The following is a 20,080-nucleotide window of genomic DNA, read 5'->3' as shown; positions in this document are numbered from 1 at the left end:
TAGTTGCCGACACCCATGTATGTGCTGCAATTAGCACAAGGGTTTTATAAGAGTTATGTTGTAGGAAAAATGATTGTGTAATGTTATAGAGATTCGTTTTGTGTGCCATAGTTTTTTTTTGCTTTAAAAAGTGTGGACCCCACAAAATGTTATGTGTGTAAAAAAGTTATTTTGGTCAAGTCAAAGGACAAACTAAAACCCCTTAGCACAATTTGTATCTTTTTTTTGTATTGCCTTCTATTTCCCCAAAAAAAGAATACAAAAATTCTAACCTCTATATTTCTGTCCTAATTTCTACCTTTGTGCCAAAGGTTCCACACATACTAACAGTTATCCCTATAAGTACAAGTACGTTTTTACTCAATTTATCGAAATTTCTGCGGGTTGGATCCATTTTGCAAGGACATTACCCTTATGGTGGATGCCCATTTAGCTTCAGACCTCATCAGCCTAAAAGGAGAAGACAAATGTTCCATTAGGAAGAATGAAACTCTTCCATTTGTATCAATTGTGTTACAAAGACACTTACCAAGTGATAAATGGGTACAAATGATTCTGTTACAATGACACTTCCCTAATAATAAATGGGCACGACATGCTACGATGACACACTTATCAAGTAATAAATGGATACAATGTTAATTGTTCTTTAATACGATAAACACTTCTTGAAAGTTAGGCTAACAAATGAGTTTGATTCATCTCATCATTCAATCATGAATTAATTCCTTTAATAGATCAATTATCAATCCAGTTTTCATAGCCTTATTATTGGTGGGTAGGTCTCTCGTCACATTTAGAGAGACAACCACTAACCGATTGGTCATTATTGTTATTGAGACGTTATGTTGTCTTGCCTTTTGATTGATTCAATCCTGCATGTTAGAAACTGATGAATTAAATAAATAAAAAAGAATGAATACCAGCCATTTTTTTTTATCAATGGTTTCTACGCTCACAAGCTTCACGTTAGCATTTTGATATTTTTGCTTTTAATTGTAATGAGTCCTATCCTCAATGCTTTACAATGTCTCAAAGACTAATCCGTATTTCCAACACTATTTTCTGCATTCTTTTTTACAACGTAATACCAAATAGAACTGGCAATAGGACATGGTTTTACTCGCCTCGAACCCCCGGTCTCAAAAAAAACTTTTCATACCCTACTCAAGTATATCAAAATCTCAAAAATCCGTGGTCTCACCCTAGCTACCTCATGTTAATTATTATAACAAAAAGAATGAAAAAAAAAAACTATAACGAGAATAGCAAATAAATAAGTATATTCAATCTAGTTATAAAATTATTACAAAAAATAATTGTGTCAGTATGAGAATAGATTCTCTCATGTTAAAAATTCACATGATCTGGTTATGCAAAAATTTTGTGCCTACCTCTCTTCACATGAGAGAATCCATTTCTGTGCCAGTATATTTATATATTACAATCATATGAATATATTTATACACACAGACAGATATATTTACGTATTTATAAATACCCAGTACACAAATATACCCATAAAATATCCATTAAAAAGGTGAGGGGAATTGACGAATTGGCTTATAAACCATCCAATTTTCCCTGCACAGGTAGATGTTGCATGCGCCATTCCAACCCTCATCCCCAAGATAAAAATATTCTCCATTAAATCTCGACTAGCAAGAGTGAGATGAGAATAATTCTTGTACACAGTCTTACCCTTACATATTTACAAAGAAACTATTTCTCATAATCAAACCTGTAACCTTTATATCACAAATGAGCAATTTTACCTTTGCTGGAGGCTCGCTCTTTTAACCCTCAGTCCCTCACCCGCAAGATGAAACATCTTAATCCTAGACCCTTCAGCAAAGCTACATATGGGCTTCCAAGAAGGGGTATACAAGTTCCTAATCGTTTTAACTTCGGTATGTGTAGATTTTCTGTACAATCAAGATTGCACATATTACTGGAAGATGTTTAGTTTTTAAGCTGGGAATTAGCAGAGCATCCGACGACAGAGGCTAGTAAGGAACCTTGCATTAACCTTTGACATTAGTCATTCAGGAGATCGCAATGACCACTATCTCAAACAGGATCGTTTGGTAGGAAGGGAGCTTCTTAGGAATAATTGGGTCAAGACTTGATGGTACTTCCAAAGGCACAAGTGGTCAAGCTAGTGCAGGAGGAGTGCTGTTATTAGTGTGATGTTTCCGGCGCTGGTTTGGAGGCTTCTGCCATAAACTTGTTAAATATTAGCTTGTATGGATGATTTGAAACTTCCATGAGAAATGGGTCACCTAAACAATACCTACCTTGGAAGCATCTCAGACTCAGTGAAACTAATGATATTTGTGCACATTCACAACCTTGCATTTCTCCTATTGTAAAATACTAATAAGGAAGGAAATGTAATTGCTAACTGTCCAAACCACCTTTTGTTAAAAATAAGTTGTGAACTAGTTTTGATAAATTTTCTGGACTAGTGGAATAAGAATTAACCCTTTCAATAAACATGTCAACATGATAATAACAGGCATCTTGAAATCTTTATTTATTTTTTTCTGTGATTACAAAGGGAATGAACTCAACACAAAATACAGTATTGCAGGGTTTGTTACGGTTATCTGGAGTCCTTGATAAAAGAGCTGTAAGAAATTCTTACATTACCCATAATGTCAACATCGAGCAACACAATCAAATAAAGTAATTCATCAAACAGAAAAATCGACTCAAACTTGTCCTGCTTTATCTGGTGGTTATCCTGAACAGCAAAGCCATTTTTTAAATTGGGATGGTTCCTATTCTCATTTCTCTGTAGATGTTTGAAATTTCCACTTGGGGCAGTTCAACAATAGGTACATAAGAGGATGAGATGAAGTGTTTTCAGTGTGTTTACAAGGTGATTTGCCAACTATGAATCTGATTCAACTTGAAGGTGGAAAGCACTGCTTATCTTCAGCCCTTTCAAAATAATTAAAAGCTACGTTAAAATAGCTTTCCCAGTGAGCCTGATCATCTCAAATGATAACACTATACCTAAGTTTTCTGAATACGGAACGATGCACCATGAAAATTGACCTTCAGATAACCTTGAGGTGGTTTCCAAGAAAAAACTATCATCTTAGGGATTAAGGAAGGAGGTTATTTCTTGGCTAAAAATAAAGTAAGTTATTTAGTCACGTGATAGAATCTTGCACCTCTATTTACTGTGCACCGTATGATCTAATGTACTCTAACTCCCAAGTATTCGAAGGCTATATGCAATACTAATGCCTCGCTTAGGATTCCTTTTTAATACACTGATAAACTCCCCACTCACTCAAGGGTTGGGTAGCTCTATTATGCTGCTTAGGGCCAGACCAAGTCTAGATCTTGTCAAGCACAGCTGAGAGCAAGAATCAACACATAATACAACAAAAATTAAACTACTTTGAGGTTAACCAAATAACCGATCCTCTCTCCCTGTCTCCAATCATGTCCACCAAACTATCAAGCAGCATATCCCACATTGTGAGGATCAGCATGTCAATCTACGAAATATCCAACTCTCCTCACAAATAAATCTATAAGCTAATACACTACAAGTTAAGATGAAAACCAACTTCATACAGTCCTTTATTAATTCAAAATCTTTCTTCCTTTTCCATTTTCATGTCCAAACCATGACAATAAAAACTAACAAGGCACATGTTACATGTCTCATCCTTCTCCAATTTTGCAATGAAATCTAATTCTTACATAATTGTCACAATCAACAAAAGAAAAATAAGCATGTAGCATAAGACCATAACCTTTACTAATTAAAAATCCTCCTGTTATTTATTCGACTCTGAATGTCTAAACCACGACCACAAAAACTAACAAGGAAACAATATATAGATAATTTCATCATCCTTGTAATCGTTGTTCACAATCAACAATACATCACAACCCACATACCAAATTGCAAGTCAAACACCACTCTTCACGATGTTCCTCCGGGCCAAGAACCTCGCGATAGGGGGCGTGAGGGCGACGGTGATGGGAACACGTACGGGAAACAGAGCCTTGTTGCAGAGGATGGCGAGGGTGAATGCGCCGCCGGCGGAGGTGGCGAGCTGAGCCGTTCGGTTCTTGACGGGCACGGAGGCATCGTCACCGGAAGGATCAGGGTTAGGGTTGGGGTTAGGATTAGGGTTTTCTTTATCGGAGACAGCGCCCATGTGGAACTTCTCGAGGATGGCTTCGACATCAACGTTGTTTCTGATAGCAACGTAGAGACCAGTGACAGAAACTGCAGAGACGCCGCAATGAACGCCCAACGCTACTTTTCCGTATTTCTTCAACAGCTCGCGAAATCGACCTCCAACCATTCTGTTCTGTTCTATGTTGTTTTTTTTTTGTTGTTGTAAGAAACTGAGTGTGGGGTTTTTCGGAAATGAGAAGAGAGGTTTTTTTTTTCTTTCCTATTCTTTTTAGTGAGTGATTTTAATGCCACTCTTGGCTTAGGGTTTTTCTAACCAAGCATTGGCATAGCGTAACGAGCAAGAAGAGTAAATTGATCTTAAAAAAATTAGTCCTCAATAATATGTATTTTTCCTTTTTTTTAGAAAAAGGAGAGGGTAAAGATAAAGGGAAACCATGGAGATTTTATTCCTCCTTGTATAAATAAATATTCATGTTTATATGTTTCTAAATAGGAAATTATTATTCTCATGTTTGCAAATATATTTATGTGATAGACTCAATATATGTGGTTTCATTAGTTTTTTTAAAAAAGAGTTTTATTAATATCATGTTAAAGGAGATAAGTTATCTTATGTCATAGAGATAAATTTGTGAGCTCCACCATCTGAAAAATAAAAAAAGAAAAAAAAGTGACACAGTTATCAAAGGGTATATAGGAGAGAAATTTATCACATGTAATATAAGAGTAATTTTTCCCTTAAAAAAAGGGCAAACACGGATATCGAAAGATCGTGAGAGAAACTCTCCATCTTATGCTGCATGAAATTAACTTAACCCTTATAAATAATTTATAAATAAATGTGGGGGATTTTTTTGTCTTGGTCATGGGATAAAAATATAATGTTTTTGTTTAGTATATTAGAAAGTTAATGAACGAAAACAAAATATACTGAATATAATCAAAATAAATTATGACATGCATAATAAGTTAATATTACAGAAACGTTTATAAAATTAATAAATTTCTCAATATAGAAATAATTTGAATATAAATATATAAATAACAAAGCATGATATATTATATAAATTTCAGTATTTTAATGTATAAATATTGATACTGTATTGACAAAGTGCTATCCTCAGAATTAGGGGTATAAATAGGTTAGGTTATGTTAGTCTTTGACTTAAATAACTCAGACGTGTATAAAAAATATTGGGAGTGACCTGACCTATTAGCCTATATAGGCCACAAATTATAAGTATGGTCTGACTTATATTTAAAAAATAAAAACATTGGCCTAGGCTTGTTAGCGTGATTAAACCTATTAAATATTGAACAATTAAAAGAACATCTAAAATAATATTATTTTATTATTTAAAATTATTAAAATAATAATTTTATTTATTATATTTTAAATAAATAATATGATATAAGCCGGCCTGAAGGCTTAGAGGCCCGACATGTACAAAAAAGCTTATGACCTATTTTTTAAATAGGTTTTCTTAAAAGCCTAGACTTTCTATTTTACTATTTATAATAAGTCAAGTCTGACCTAATATAAGCTAGATCGTAAACCTCTGTAGGCTAGCCTAGCCCATTTACAACAAGAAACAATGTAGCGATTCATTTTTTGAGTAGTTTTGTCAATTTTAAACTTATGCGATATATATAATAATTTCATTATATCACATGAATAAGAATAATGTTACACAGTTATAAAAAAGAATAGACAGAGTTTTAATAAAATTAAAATAGATTCATCAATGGTTGTTGGTTGTGAAGTAGACAGTAGTCGTATATCTAATGTTAAAAAACATGTCAAATCATTATGTCAAAAATTCTGAATGAAAAATTCAATTTTGTTACATTTTTCTATAAACAACCCAAACGATCCAATGTTATTGTGGGCCTTGAACTGGTCCAACATTTTGACTGGTTTGAGACCGGTGTTGTAAATATCAGTTTTCAATTAGTAGGTAACCCGGTCCAATTTTACCTACATGGCATTGTGTTTGATCCATATTAAGAGATAATTTAAACAGAACAGTAAAGCATAAATAGATGAGTCACATGATAATTTTTTTTTGAGAGACTTATATTTATAAATTTTTTGTTTACAAATCATATTATGTATTTTCTGAGAATATATAATGTAATTTGCAAAAATTTGTAAACAATCATTTTCTAATTTTGTGTTGTCAATTTGTTCACATGTGACCTACTTATAAAATTAAAAGATTTGGTGATATTCAGGAATAGAATAATGTATAATTTATTGTAATATCCGTTATGTTGCATTATTTAATGTACTATAGCATTAGGATATAAAAGAGTATGACTTAATCCTCATTTTGTGCAGTGAACAACATTTTGTAACCTAGTTTGGTGGGTAACAGAAATTCTGAGATTTATGCTGTCTCTTGAAATGATTTTTGTCCTGTAATTTACTATTTTAACAATAAAATATCATTTTATTTGTATTGTATTATCCCTTAATTTTTAGTAAATCAAACACACCCTAAATGTTAAATGTTGAAAGACTTTAATCTCGATCTTATTGTGGTGGCAACCTTTTTAACACTACATAGAGGAACCACAAATGGTAGGTCACCGTATTACAATAAGATCAATTGGTACTATGATGAAATCAAGGACTTTCTTTTCAATTCAAATCCAATAAAAAATAGAAATATAATAATATTTTTAATATAAATACTATGTACATTTATATAAAAACTTGTTAAAAAGAAACTCTATTTAGTATTGACTAGATTGTCATGCATCATTAAACTTTGTGAAATTTCTAATAATCAAAGTATATAATTATAAGTTGTTTTGTAAAAATTTAAAACCTTACCTCCAAGGCTATACAAGATATTGAAGATAAGTACATAAATAACATTAAGAAGAGAAATATATATGACTGTTTCGGGTTACATAGATTGACCCGGAAGTTCTTTTGACGTTTAATAAGCAATAAATGAATTTAATTACATGTCCACTTTCTGATTTTCAAATTTGAATAGCAATTTAAACAAAGGCATTTCCTCAATAACTATATATGTAATACTTTTCTCCCTGATTTTCTTTGCTGAAATTGTCTATATATAAGGCACTAAATTTAATAAGGGGTTTTAGTTTGTCATTTAACATCACCATAAAAACTTTCTTACACACACAACATTTTGTGAGGCTCACACTTTTTAAAGCAACAAAAAAAAAAAAAACTATGGCACGCAAAACGAATCTCTATAACATTACACAATCATTTTTCCTACAACATAACTCTTATAAAACCCATTTAATAAACTCGTAAGAGTTATGATCAAAACAAAAAATGGCTAGTCTTCCAATTGGCTAAGATATTTTCAGTATGAAGAAGGAAGGGACACACCAAGTGACACAAGAAACATTCTTCTGATAATCTTCACTTTGGTGGCTGCAGTGACATTTGAAGCTGGTGTGAATCCTCCTGGTTGGGTTAATTTGGCAAGAGATATATATATATATATATAGTAGCAATGGACACATTGCAGGGAGAGCAATATATATATGCTTCACAGAAAAAAGCTTATTATGTTTTCCTCATCTTCAATACTTTGGGTTTCTCTAATTCAATCTTGGTCATTTTGTCACTCACACACAAGTTTCCTTTTCATTTTGAGATATGGGTTGCCACTCTTTCCATGGCTGTGACTTATGGATCAGCCATTTTTGCTGTCTCCCCTGAGGAATCAATCAATTTACGCTATGTCCTTATCACTGCTGCGGGACCCTTTGCTGTAAGACTTGTGGTTTTTATCTTCAGCTTATTCTTAAGAAAGCATGTCATTCAGAATCAAGATGCTTAATCAGATTCAGCTCATGGTTGATCATGTTCTACTTATTTGCAGTTCTAAGAAAAATTACTTTGAAAGTATTGAAATTTGTAATGATTTTAGAAAGGATTGATTCTAATTTTGTAGCTGAAATGCAGATGACTTGAATGAGTTTCTGGTCTTTGCTGCCTAACACCTTTATATTAAGGTCACTTAGGTATAAGCACATATATATGCAAATTATATTGTATCTAGTTGTGATAGGAAACTTTGTATAATTAAAGCAAATTCCTAATTCGTTCATGAGAGTTTGAACATTAGACTGAATAATCTGAAAATTTAAAATCCTACCTATGATCTCAAAAACCACAAATATCTATAACGTTGATCCTTGTGTCAAGATTTCTCAGTAGACTTCATAGAATTATACTCAGATAACATATTAAGGCCTGTTTGGTACCTCTCCTTCTTAAAAGTTGTTTTCAAACTAAAGCTAAAAAAAAAGCTAAAAGTTGTTTGAATATAAAATTTTTAGCTTAAAATAGCATGAGAGAGAGAGAGAACATTTGAACATGCTATTTGCCGAGAGAAATCTAAACAATAGATGAAGACTATGGCAGCGCTCCAAACTCAAAAGACAACCTCAACGTTTCATTTCAAGAAAAGTTAAAAAGAGCTTAAAAAAAAGTTCTTCTCAAGAGTTTTTGACTTTTAATTTTTAATTTTTTTTTTTTATAAAAAGAGTTTTTTATTATAAAAATTTTTCTCAAAAAATCTCTTTAACCTAACTTTCTGCTTGTAAGAAAAAAAAATTAAATAAGAAGATATCCAAACAAGCACTAAAAATTCTATATTTTGTGCATGATGTAACATACAATTTTCATATATGAAATTATATTTTTTATTTTGGCTTTGAAAAAATGACATTATTTTAAAGGATTTTATGTTTGTTGTGTTACATGATGTAACATAACTTTCCTACACACAATTGAAAAGAGAGAGGAGAGAGAAGAAAGGAAAGAGAAAAATTAAGGGATGAGACCCACATAAAATTTTGTGAGTAGGAAAGTTGTTACATCATGTAACACAACAAAGATAAAATCCTATTTTAAAAACCCAAAATATTTCTTCTTTTTCCTCCGTCTTCTCCTCTCTCACCCCCAAATCTGAAGATCATGAACTCAAATCATATATATATATATATACATATATATATATATATATATATATATATATATATATTAACATCTTGAGATTGATTAGAAAATTAAATAAATTTTATAATGTTTAAATTTACTTTATATTCAATTTTCAAATTGTAATTATGTTATTCTTCTCTTATTTATATATTATATATTCATATTTAGATATACATCAAATATATTTGAGATAGACTAAAAAAACAAAAGGTTTAGTGTTTATCATTTTAAAAGACATAGAGTTATGTCATTTTAAGAGATAGAAAGTGAATATTTTTTTAAAATTTAAATTTTTAAAATACTAGGTTATGTCTTGCTCTCTCTTAAAATGACACATTTATATCTCATTTAAAAGGAAAATATTTTTTCCAAAAACAAAATCAATTTTATCATGTTTAGATTTATATTTTTCTAATTTTGAAATCCAAATTCAATTATTTTTATCTTATATATTTAATTATCATATATTGATATTTAGATAAACATCAAATATATTTGAGATAAATTAGAAAATTAAATTAAATTTGTTATCTTTAAATCTATTTTCAACAATTTTTATTATTTTATATCTTTTCAATATATTTTACATATTTTTATATCTCTTAAACTAATTCAAATAATATTATCATATGACAAAATTAGAAAAAAAATAGCAAATAATTCTTGTAACAACATAATGAGTGATGTCAAATATGACTACAAGCCATTAAGATTGATGTAAATGATAAGGGATTTAAATATTTATATTAAAAAAAGAAAAAATGACTACTAAAATAGCAATACTAACGGTTGATTTTTAAAAAGTGAGTGGGCAATTGCCCACCACTGCTTTATAGTCTGTTAAGAATGTAATTTTAAATTTAAATCCAAAATTTGTTTATGAAAAAAAAAAAATTACTGTTTAAAAGATCTTAGCTTTAATGCTTGACTATATCTTGAGAAACTAGTCAATCATCTTGATTAATCTTGACAAATCAGATATATAACTTATCTACCTAGGGAAGAGATACTCATAAAAAAAGCCAAATAATTATAAATATCTCAAATCTTTAAATTAATTGTTATTATTAAACTCAAATTGTTTTGAGAATGAGATACAGTTGGTAGAAGATTATTAGAAAATGTAAAATAAAATGAAATTAAAGGATAGCTCACTACAAAATCGCCTAAAAGAAGCCGACCAAACAGTCAATCTTTCTGCTTGGTGCTGGCACTGCTACAGTTGGCATTGTTTGGTCTCTTTCTCTGTCTCTCTCTATATACAACCAATCTCTGGTTGTCCATTATTGCACATGTTTTATTTTCACTTCTCAAGAATTAGCACAAACTCTTGTCCCTAGAAAAAAAGTGTTACATCTAGTACCTCTATTTGTCTGTGTACATAGTTGTACAACTGTCAATTCTGTGTGAGAGTGAATTTTCTAACGCGAAAAACTGATTATGTTATTTGATCACAATCATTTATTGATGATGAGATAAAAGAAAAATATATATAATTTTAAATCAAATAATATGATAATTTTTTCACATGAGAGAATCTACTCTCATTTCTCTGTACATCATTTGTACCCAAGAATTAGCACAACTGTCAATTAATCTTAGGAGTGTTTTTTGTTTTTGTTTTTTGCATCAGATGTATCAACATCTCTTTCAAAAAAAGAAAAATAGCAAAAAATATTTAAATTGAAATGAAATAAAAGTTTCTCTGTGTACGTAAATCTTTTGTCTCCATATGACCAAAATGGCTGTTTTCTCACCCAAAAATTTTGTTCAATACATTAATAATTTTTTATTCAACCATATAAAGAAACAGTAAATTATTATATTTAATCGAATTAAAATACCAGACTTTTCTAGCCAGAGACAATTTTCTGTACAATGCTAAATACTTTAATCAGAATCCAGAAATAAAAAAAGGGTAGAACATAAAACTAGTGAAAAGAAATTGAGTCCATAAGTAAAATGATTTAATGTGCAAGTCTGTAATTGGTTCACTACATCTAAAGCTAGATTACATGCATTGAGAAAATGCAGGAAATCAAACAGCTAATTGTTGTTGCTTTTGATTGGAAGATTCATCCTCGTTGAAGCATAAATGAGCCTTTAATGATTTTCCTAAACTTAGTGAAGAATCTGTGAAATTTAGAGGCTGCATCAGCAGCATTTCTCTTTGGAGATGGTCACAGTAGGCTTGGAATGTGCCAGGTGTTACATTTAAATGGAAACCCAAACCAAATAGAAAATCCACTTCAAGAAAGTTCATCTCTATTGTGGTGATTCCTCCAACTTTTGCATAGTAAGCATTGTTGTAGTACCTGAGGATTTCAAAATAAAGACAGAAAATTTAAGACTTTATAAATTATATACAGATATAATTTTCTGGAAATTTGCAATTGTGCTTAAAGTTAGATGCTGCAGACATGCAATAAACTGGTAGGGTCACATGGGTAGGTTGTCTCTGTCTGATGGGAAAGCCAGACTGGACATGGCATTATTCACAAGCAAGACAAAATTCATGAAAATAAATGTCATATAATTATGGTAAGAAAATAAATAAAATGCAAGATCTGGATTAATCAGAGATTTTTTTTCTCATATGAAGAGAGATTGTAATTTACACAGATAGTCTATGTTTAAAATATTAATAATTAAAAAAGAAATCCTAATTAAGGAAATATTAAAAATTATTCTAATTGATTCCTATGAATTGTGATGTAATATTTTCTTAAAATATGAATATACACAATGATTTTTTCCTGAACTACTTTGAAATCAAGAGTGAAAAACAAGGATCTCCAAACTGAGGAATGACAGAGCAATTGAGCCACCTTTTCTGTTTTTCTCTTTATCAGTTCTATCTGACAACAACAATTTCTCACAAAGAAATTCAAGAATCACCTGAATTGTAGTCTTAAATATATACTCTTCCATGTCAAGAATTCATCATTGATTATCATAATAAACAAAAATTTAGCAGTGTGTTAACAACATTAAGAAAACTTACAAGTCATCCATGAATTTAGCAGCAACCATAACACTGGTAATGAGTAACCGATGCACATTGAAGGAGTTGATGGGCAAAGAGGGTTGCCTTTGAGTGAAACGATCAAGATAGACATATGCAACAATGAAGCATGATGGACTACAATTGGCATACTTGAAAATTCTCTCAAGGTAGCTATGAATTGAGATAGTGGGGCGAGTCAAGCCATGGAAAACTGAGATCTTTTGGTGTAGGAGTTGTTTGTTAAGATCATTTGATTCAGCTACCCTTTTGAGCAAAGAAGAGAGAAAAGCTATAAGCTCTGGCATCTCATTAGGATTCTCAAGCTCTGCCATGACCAATGAGTAATGAGTAATGAGCAATTTAGAGTTCTTGAAATTCTGATGTCAGATAGTGTGGGTATATATAAGGGTGATGTAAAACTAGTAAAATAGGTTAAGGGTAGGTACTTCTATGGAAAACATTTTCTCGTGTTATATGAGAATTCAATTTTCATGTTAGTGACTCTTCGATTTGCGTGAAAAGTTTTTTTTTTTCTTTTTTTAATAAATATGGAACCCACCACTAGTTGAGTCACAACATGAGAATTGAATTCTCATGCAACATGAGAAAATTAAATCCCTACTTTTATTGGCCAAAATGCCCCCTTTGTTATTTTAAATTGTGACAATGTACGTTGGCATTTGTGGTGGCTTGTTTCCTTTTTCGGTTAAAAAAGTTTTAGGTTCTTTAGTTGGGTAATGATTTCCTTTTCTTAATTTCAAAACTTGACTTGCAAAAGAGGGAATGAGGGTGTGTTTATTGTGGATTCATGTCTCTTTATTACGATGAAATTATGGTTTTATGGTGATTTATTTGTGACAACAGTGATGGTATTCCATACCCATCATGTGATTACATGTGGGAAATTTGCGACGTTAATCTAAGGGTCCCACGTTTTAGGGGACCTTTGCATGTGTTTTGATTCTGCACAAGTGGGTAACATAACATGGATTTGCTATGTTGGTCCATAGCATAAGTATATGCTGCTTTTGTTCCTATTTCCTTGCATACTCCATAAAACTAACGCAAAAAAAAGAGAGGAGATGCTTTGATTTAAGATTGATTCATGTGACCGATATCAATCTCAGATTTTAAGTAAGAACATAGTTATCACGATCATATAGTGCATGGTATGATACCATTCACGAGCACAACAATATATATCATAGAGTGTATCGAAAAATGGGTTTGTATGATAGGATATGATATGTATCGTATATCATACGATACAAAAATTAAATTAAAATATTTAATTTTTAATATAAAAAAGAAAAAAATATTTAATTTATGATTTAAATTAAAAAATATAAAAAATTATTATTCCTAAGGAAAAGAAAAGGAAATTTTGATTTGTGATTTAAATTCAAAAATCAATATAAAAAATATGTATAATAATAAAGGAAATAATTAAATAAATATTTTAATATATTTTTAAATTACTTTTTATTATGTATATATATTTTATGATTCAATACAATTTACGATATACGATATAAAAAATTGGCTAAACGATACATCATACGTATTCAATTCAACAACATTGAGTAAGGAATAGTCACTAATTTGTAAAGTTCTTGAAAGGATCAAACTTTGATTAGAACGAGTCTTTTATGTAATACATTGTTAATTTGAACGAGTCTTTGATGCTTTAGAAATCAATAAATATTACATTCCTTTATGTCAATGTGCAATTACTTGTAAACAACTGGTCACCAAAAGAGTACAGCTACGATGAGATGTATTTTGCTTACTATTTACATAAACCAGTTGGAACTGTTGGCTGTAATTGCAAATAGAAAATGGAGACATGAACTTTTTGTATGACCTTTATGTGTATCTAACGTGCCAGAATAAAGCAAAATAGTATAAGATTTCTGACCCACATTGTTATGCATGTTGTGTAACTTGGTACAACTCTCTCAGCATTTTTTTTTTTTTTGGATAACACTCTCTCAGCACTCTAACTCAACTTGTTGAGCAAACTATTGTTTCGGATATTTGCTATAGGATAAATTAAATAAGTGGACGCGTATTATAGGATAAAGTCTGATAATATAAGTTTTGATTAAATTTTAATATTATTTAATATTTGACATAATATTGTTTAAGATAATGTATTGTATAAGATAATATTATTTGGTGTTTGGTAATACATTGTATAATACTAGATAGAATAAAAAAATCTATTGATCAATGTATCAAAAAATATATTAACTTTTATAAAAATAAAAATCTCCAATATTTTAAAAATTAATAGATAGAAAAAAAATTATTTAAATGGATTAATATTAAAATAATATATTAATTCTTGAGAATTGCGCTGATCAACGATGTTAATATATCAACTCTTATCATGTCTAATCTCACCCCTTTAGGTCCGATTAAATTATATATCATTTTGATGTATTAAGGAACTATGTTGTATAAGCTTATATTATATAATGATCATACCAAACAACTAAAAATATCATAATATATAGTATAAGATTACACTGTTAAACCTTATATATCATACTAAACAAGCACTTAGTACATACATAACGACAAAAGCTGGCTTTGGACAACAGCTATCCCTATATAATCTTTCACAAATTAAATCCATCAAATAATTCGGGATATCTTGTACTGGTATCTTTTGTTTAGTAAATGTTTAATTGCATTGAGTCAATAATCTGAACAGCTAGATAATTGAGTAGTAAGTGGTGCTGGAAAAGTATGGATGGATACACTTGAACTAGCCACTACAATGTCACATTTATGTGCGTGAGGAAGAACAGGATTCTATAACCACTAACTTGCAAAGTGGAGCTGTATTGGAGAAATGTTAGCACAACATTTTAAATGCACATTTTTACTGCTATTGTTAATTTGTTCCAACGGTGCAAAATAATTATCTCGGATTTATTCAAATTTAACGAGTAATACAACTTTCATATATATGGGTGTGAAAAAAACAAAAAAATCGAACTGAATTGTGAATTGATCTAAATTACATCAAAAGAACTATATTTTTTTGAACTAATTCAAAAAATGAACTATTTTATTCAAGGGAAAAAATTTGTCCTTTTAAATGACACGTTGTGTCATTTTAATTTTTAACATTATATATTATGGGTAGTACATGATTATAATATAAATTTTTTCTCTTTTTCTCTCTCCTCAATCACTTCAGCTGACGTGGAGAGAGAAAAAAAATAACTTTTTATATTAAAATTATGTACTACTAATACATAATATTAAAAATTAAAAGTACATAACTTGTATCCTTTAAAAGGATAAATGTTAAATTCAAAGTGGTTCAAGAATTGAATTGTTTTTTCAAAACTACATTGGACTAGGAACAAAACAATACCTATTTTTAGGAATATAATATAGAGAAAAATATTTCTGCAGTTACTGCATTTACTCCCAAAGCGACGTCGTTTTGATATCGTTTTGGGATTGAAAAATTAAAAAATTATAATTATAAAGACTATAATAACCCAAAAATAAATTAAAATTATAAAAACATTATGAGTTTCACTCAAAACGACATCGTATTGAACTTACTGCAGATAACTTAACTGCAGTGACCGCATAAAAAACAAACCCTATAATAAAACCAAATAAATTGAATCCAACCGCAAACCAAACCAAACTCTATTATATATTTCTAAACCGATTTAAAAATCGAACAATTTCCTACAGACCAGTTAAAGAACCGAGCTATTTTCCTTAGTTCGGAACTGAACCAATTGAGAGTTTGTTAGCAATGCTACCTATCTTAAGGTTTCACTTGGACTTTTATTTCTTTGGAAAAAATTTACAATGCTCTTGTGATTTATTTCAAAATCACATATATCCTTATGATTTTTTTTATCACATATGTTCCTGTAATTTGTAAAAAAATATTTTTTTTATCATATATATCCCTGTAATTTTTTATTTTTTACAAAACACATGGATATATGTGATAAAAGAAAAAAAACCACATAATCATAAATGATTATGAAACAATGAACTTTTCACTATTTCTTTAAACATAGAGTATTAGTTGTTATAAGGGCGATGGATCCCTATGCATATTACTCACTTCTAGAAGTCTTGTACACTTCCACAATTGAGTAACTTCTACCTGAATGCTAATTTTACCAATCCATATGTTAAACGAAGTTTGGTACCCAATACAACTATTGAATGCGAAGTAAAATCCAACAGCAATACGTCATAGCACCGAACCGAAAGTGAGAAGCCCAAGGGCCAAAACCCAATTGAATTTATTGCCCTAGTTTTTTGTAAAATGAAATTGAAGCAGCAGCGGCAAAATCATATATATGTTTTTTTTTTTTTTTTATAACAAAATCATATATATGTTTTTCTTACAAAAGAAAGTGAATAACATTTACTATATGTTTTGGTTATAATTGTTAATGTGACCTTGAATATGAAAGAATAGTGCTACATGCACACTAACACACATTAATTCACATCCATTCAATTTTTACTATTTTATTACAATTCTTCGATCGTACACTCTCATTCCTTAAACATTATTCAATAGGTGAGAGATGTGAGGCAGCATGTGAAGAAGCATTTCTCAATATGATATGTTAACATAGTTCAGAATTCATTCTTTTACCAAAATAAGATGACTAACAATGATATTCAATTAATTGAACATGATGAGGTCTAGGACTTTTTTAAACACAACTTCATCCAGAACACATGCCATCATATTTCCAAGAACACCACCATATGATAGCCAGTATGTGAGATCATACATCCTAGAATTTTATAAAAAAACTCATGGCTATAGCCCTTAGGAAACGACAGGAAACACCAATAGAGATTCAGAAAACTTCACATAGGCATAACAATAATTTCCCAGGGCTCAGATCCTCTTTTTAATCTCTACCCTTAACTTATTTTAAATGCTGACATTGTTAAACTCCTAAACTAAAAGTCTTTTTTTACTATAATGAAATCCTCAGAGGAATCCTTAGTATTTTGTCCCACCATTGGTCTCAGTAAAACACAAATACAGTATAGATATGCCAAGAAGCACACAAATCATAATATCTTCAAAAGGATACTGTGCCAGAACAACGAAATTGTGTTCCCTGAGTTGAATAATTCGATTTCAATACAAATCAGCAACATGATTACTACTAGAAACTGATCATCAAGTTCCACAGATCCCAAAATCACCAGGAAAAAAAGAAAGAAACAAAAGTGGTAGATGAGTATAGTTTAATATCAACCTACCTAAAACAAAAGCTGAACTAGTAAACATCCATAATCTATTATCTCTTGGGCAAGCACAAGATTGAAAAAAAGATTCAATCTTTTATTTATCTATGATTCTGATGGTGATGGTATAGTCTTACCCTTCTTCCTTTTCTCAGAAACAGCATTGGCAAAGGCCTCAACAATCCGCTGCTGAGACTCCAGAATCATCTCAGTACGCTTCATTTCCATCTCCATCCGCATGGTCTCAATCTCCCTCGCCATTTCCATCTTCATCTGCTCCATCCTCACAAACCCATCTCTCAAAACCTTGATTGCACTCACCATTTCACCAACAGGGTCCCTCTCCCTCTCCCTCTCCCTCTCTCTTTCCCTTTTCCCCAATCCACTTCTTTCCTTAACAACCCTTGTTGGACCACCACCAACACCAACACCAACACCACCATTAGAATTTGTGGGGTTGTTCAATTTCTGATCACCAACTTTGCCAAACAACTTCGACCCATGTTGGGCTACGCTAACCCCAGTTGGGATCCGAATCCGAAACCCAGCTCCGGCGCCGGCGCCGGAACCGGCGATTCCGTTCCTGTACAATTTGTTAATGCTCCTTGTGTTGGAGCCACTCCCATTCTTCAATTTCAACCTTTCGTACAAATCATCTTCGTCATCATCTTCAAGATCGAGACTTTCGTGGTTGTTATCGTGATCGGGTTTCACCGATGAGGGACCCTTCTCCATGAAATCCATGGATTTGAAGTGAACCCATGAGGAGTTGATACGCGCCACCGGGAGGGACCGTAGGCGCTGGATCTCGGTGCGGTAGCGCTTGCGGAGCTTCTCCATCTTGTGGCGGCACTGCACGGCGGTCTTGGCCGCCGGAGAAGCGTTGGGGCAGCGGGCGGTGACGGCGTCGGCGACCTCTTGCCAGTGTGTGGCCTTAAGGTTGGTGCGGCCGAGGGAGTACCACTTGTCGCGGTAGGCGTCGATGAGGGCGGCGGTTTCTTCGGGGGTCCAGCACGGCGGAGGAAGGCGGCGAGTGGAGGGTGGCGCCGCCGCGGGGAGAGGGAGCGGCACGGCGGAGGGTGGGTTGGAATCTGTAGGGGAAGATGGAGAGGCCATGGATGAAGCGGCGTAGGATAAAGATAAAAGGCGCAGGATAGCAACGTTGTGGTTGCGGTGGTGGAAAAGGAATATTAAGGGTTAAGGTGTAGAATTAAGGTGAAGGATAAGATGGGTCGTGGTGGAAGGAGAAAAAGATTGTTTTTTTAAGGTGGTTGTTATGGTGGTGGTGGAAGAGAATGACATGGTTAAAGAGGGTTGGTTGGGGGTGGGGGTGGGGGTGTGGGAGGGATGTGCGGCTGATTTTATGACGTGGGTGGATGAGGAGGCCACCACAGCATACACCACCGCTTAGGTGAGGGATAGGGGCTAACGTGCGCCGCGGGGGAGAGAGGTCCACCTCTGACCTTGGCCATGACCAATTCCCTTATCCTATTCCTCGTCATCATCATCATGATCATGATCATCAAAATTAGCTGTTTGTGGGGTGGGACTTTTGTGAGTGTGTTAATGTGTTATTAAAGTTACCCGCCGCCAAGGATGCAAATGGAATATGGAAGTGGGTGGGTGTGGTGTGACTTTGTTTTGGTTATATGACTTGTGAGAGAGGGTGATTTGGTTTTGTGTTTTAGCATTTAGCAATTAATAACAACATTTTTAAGGGGTGTTACTTTGGTTTTAGGGGATGGTGTCGTGGCAAGGAGATCATTTTCTGTACAATTGTAATATGTTGTATATGTTATTCAATAAGTGATATTTGGATAAAAAGATTCTTTTCTTTTCTTTTCATACAAGTATTATAGTTATTCTTAATTTTTATTGGTTAGTTACACCTATGAATGGTGCCATAATAGTACCTAAATATTTCTCGGTGGAAAGAATGGTTTGGTTTTGACCATAAGATAAGAGGGACAAAAGGTTTTGTGGTATGGTGCTATTATTAGTGGTGGCATGGTGGGGAGAAAGAATGACTTTTTGAGTCTTTGGAGAGAGAAATAAAAGAAGGATGGGTTTGGTGGGATGTCTTAAAGTTTGGGACATTGGGGAGAGGGAGTTTCGGTGGATTTTGGTTCACGTCATCGCGTGGATTGCCAATGCCAACGACCAATGGGACTTTGAAATCAAACCAAACACTTGCCCAATTTGGGGTACCCTACTTATCATCTATGATCACACTATTCACAACTCACGAGCCAATCCAGCTGTAATTCTCGTACGATCGTTGTCCCACCTTATAAAAGATTTAAAATATAAGTTTGACACAAAATATATGTAGGAAAGAAATCAATCGTCACTTGAACGTATACAATGACACTAACCATAAGTATTTCAAGTGAAACTTCACAATTTGTAATTAAAAAAAGATTTTATTAATCTCATATTAAAAGAGATAATTTATCTCATATCATAGAAATAAATTTGTGAACTCCACCATTCAAAAAAAAAATGAAACAATTATCAAAGAATATGTAAGAGAAAAACTTATATCATGCAGCATGAAAATAGTTTTTCCCTTAAAAAAAAAAAAAGGGAGATTATACTTTTAACTTATTTTTTCTTACCATCATTTTTTTGGATG

General features: G+C 32.2%; 3 protein-coding genes and 1 pseudogene across 3 annotated transcripts; 1 reads left to right on the top strand and 3 right to left on the bottom strand.

Moving 5' to 3' along the window:
• Positions 1-3,587: 3,587 nt before the first annotated feature.
• LOC133303763 (uncharacterized protein C106.07c) lies at positions 3,588-4,493 on the bottom strand. Its single transcript, XM_061503735.1, has one exon. The coding sequence runs from the start codon at positions 4,335-4,337 to the stop codon at positions 3,936-3,938; it is 402 nt and encodes a 133-aa protein (XP_061359719.1). The 5' UTR covers positions 4,338-4,493; the 3' UTR covers positions 3,588-3,935.
• Positions 4,494-5,916: 1,423 nt separating this feature from the next.
• On the top strand, positions 5,917-8,004 carry LOC133303743 (uncharacterized; annotated as a pseudogene).
• A 3,119-nt stretch (positions 8,005-11,123) lies between these two features.
• On the bottom strand, positions 11,124-12,517 carry LOC133303765 (cyclin-U4-1). Its single transcript, XM_061503737.1, has 2 exons — positions 12,175-12,517; positions 11,124-11,485 (listed from the first exon to the last, which is right to left on the bottom strand). Exons 1-2 carry the CDS (start codon positions 12,507-12,509, stop codon positions 11,209-11,211), a joined length of 612 nt encoding a protein of 203 aa, XP_061359721.1. The 5' UTR covers positions 12,510-12,517; the 3' UTR covers positions 11,124-11,208.
• A 4,508-nt stretch (positions 12,518-17,025) lies between these two features.
• Positions 17,026-19,106, bottom strand: LOC133303753 (trihelix transcription factor ASIL2-like). Its single transcript, XM_061503725.1, has one exon. It carries the CDS (start codon positions 18,559-18,561, stop codon positions 17,551-17,553), a length of 1,011 nt encoding a protein of 336 aa, XP_061359709.1. The 5' UTR covers positions 18,562-19,106; the 3' UTR covers positions 17,026-17,550.
• Between the last annotated feature and the right edge of the window lie 974 nt (positions 19,107-20,080).

The sequence above is a fragment of the Gastrolobium bilobum genome, unplaced genomic scaffold (genome assembly GCF_033153095.1).
Source record: "Gastrolobium bilobum isolate Gb01-03AN ecotype WA unplaced genomic scaffold, APGP_CSIRO_Gbil_v1 utg17830, whole genome shotgun sequence".
Classification (NCBI taxonomy): domain Eukaryota; kingdom Viridiplantae; phylum Streptophyta; class Magnoliopsida; order Fabales; family Fabaceae; genus Gastrolobium; species Gastrolobium bilobum.
This window is presented reverse-complemented; position numbering and strand designations above follow the sequence as displayed.

Excerpts from the sequence above, each read along its gene's own strand:
- LOC133303753 (XM_061503725.1), bottom strand. The coding sequence starts at position 18,561 with ATGGCCTCTCCATCTTCCCCTACAGATTCCAACCCACCCTCCGCCGTG.
- LOC133303763 (XM_061503735.1), bottom strand. The coding sequence starts at position 4,337 with ATGGTTGGAGGTCGATTTCGCGAGCTGTTGAAGAAATACGGAAAAGTA.
- LOC133303765 (XM_061503737.1), bottom strand. The coding sequence starts at position 12,509 with ATGGCAGAGCTTGAGAATCCTAATGAGATGCCAGAGCTTATAGCTTTT. Across the intron at positions 11,486-12,174 it reads GCTAAATTCATGGATGACTT|GTACTACAACAATGCTTACT; the intron begins GTAAGTTTTCTT and ends TGAAATCCTCAG.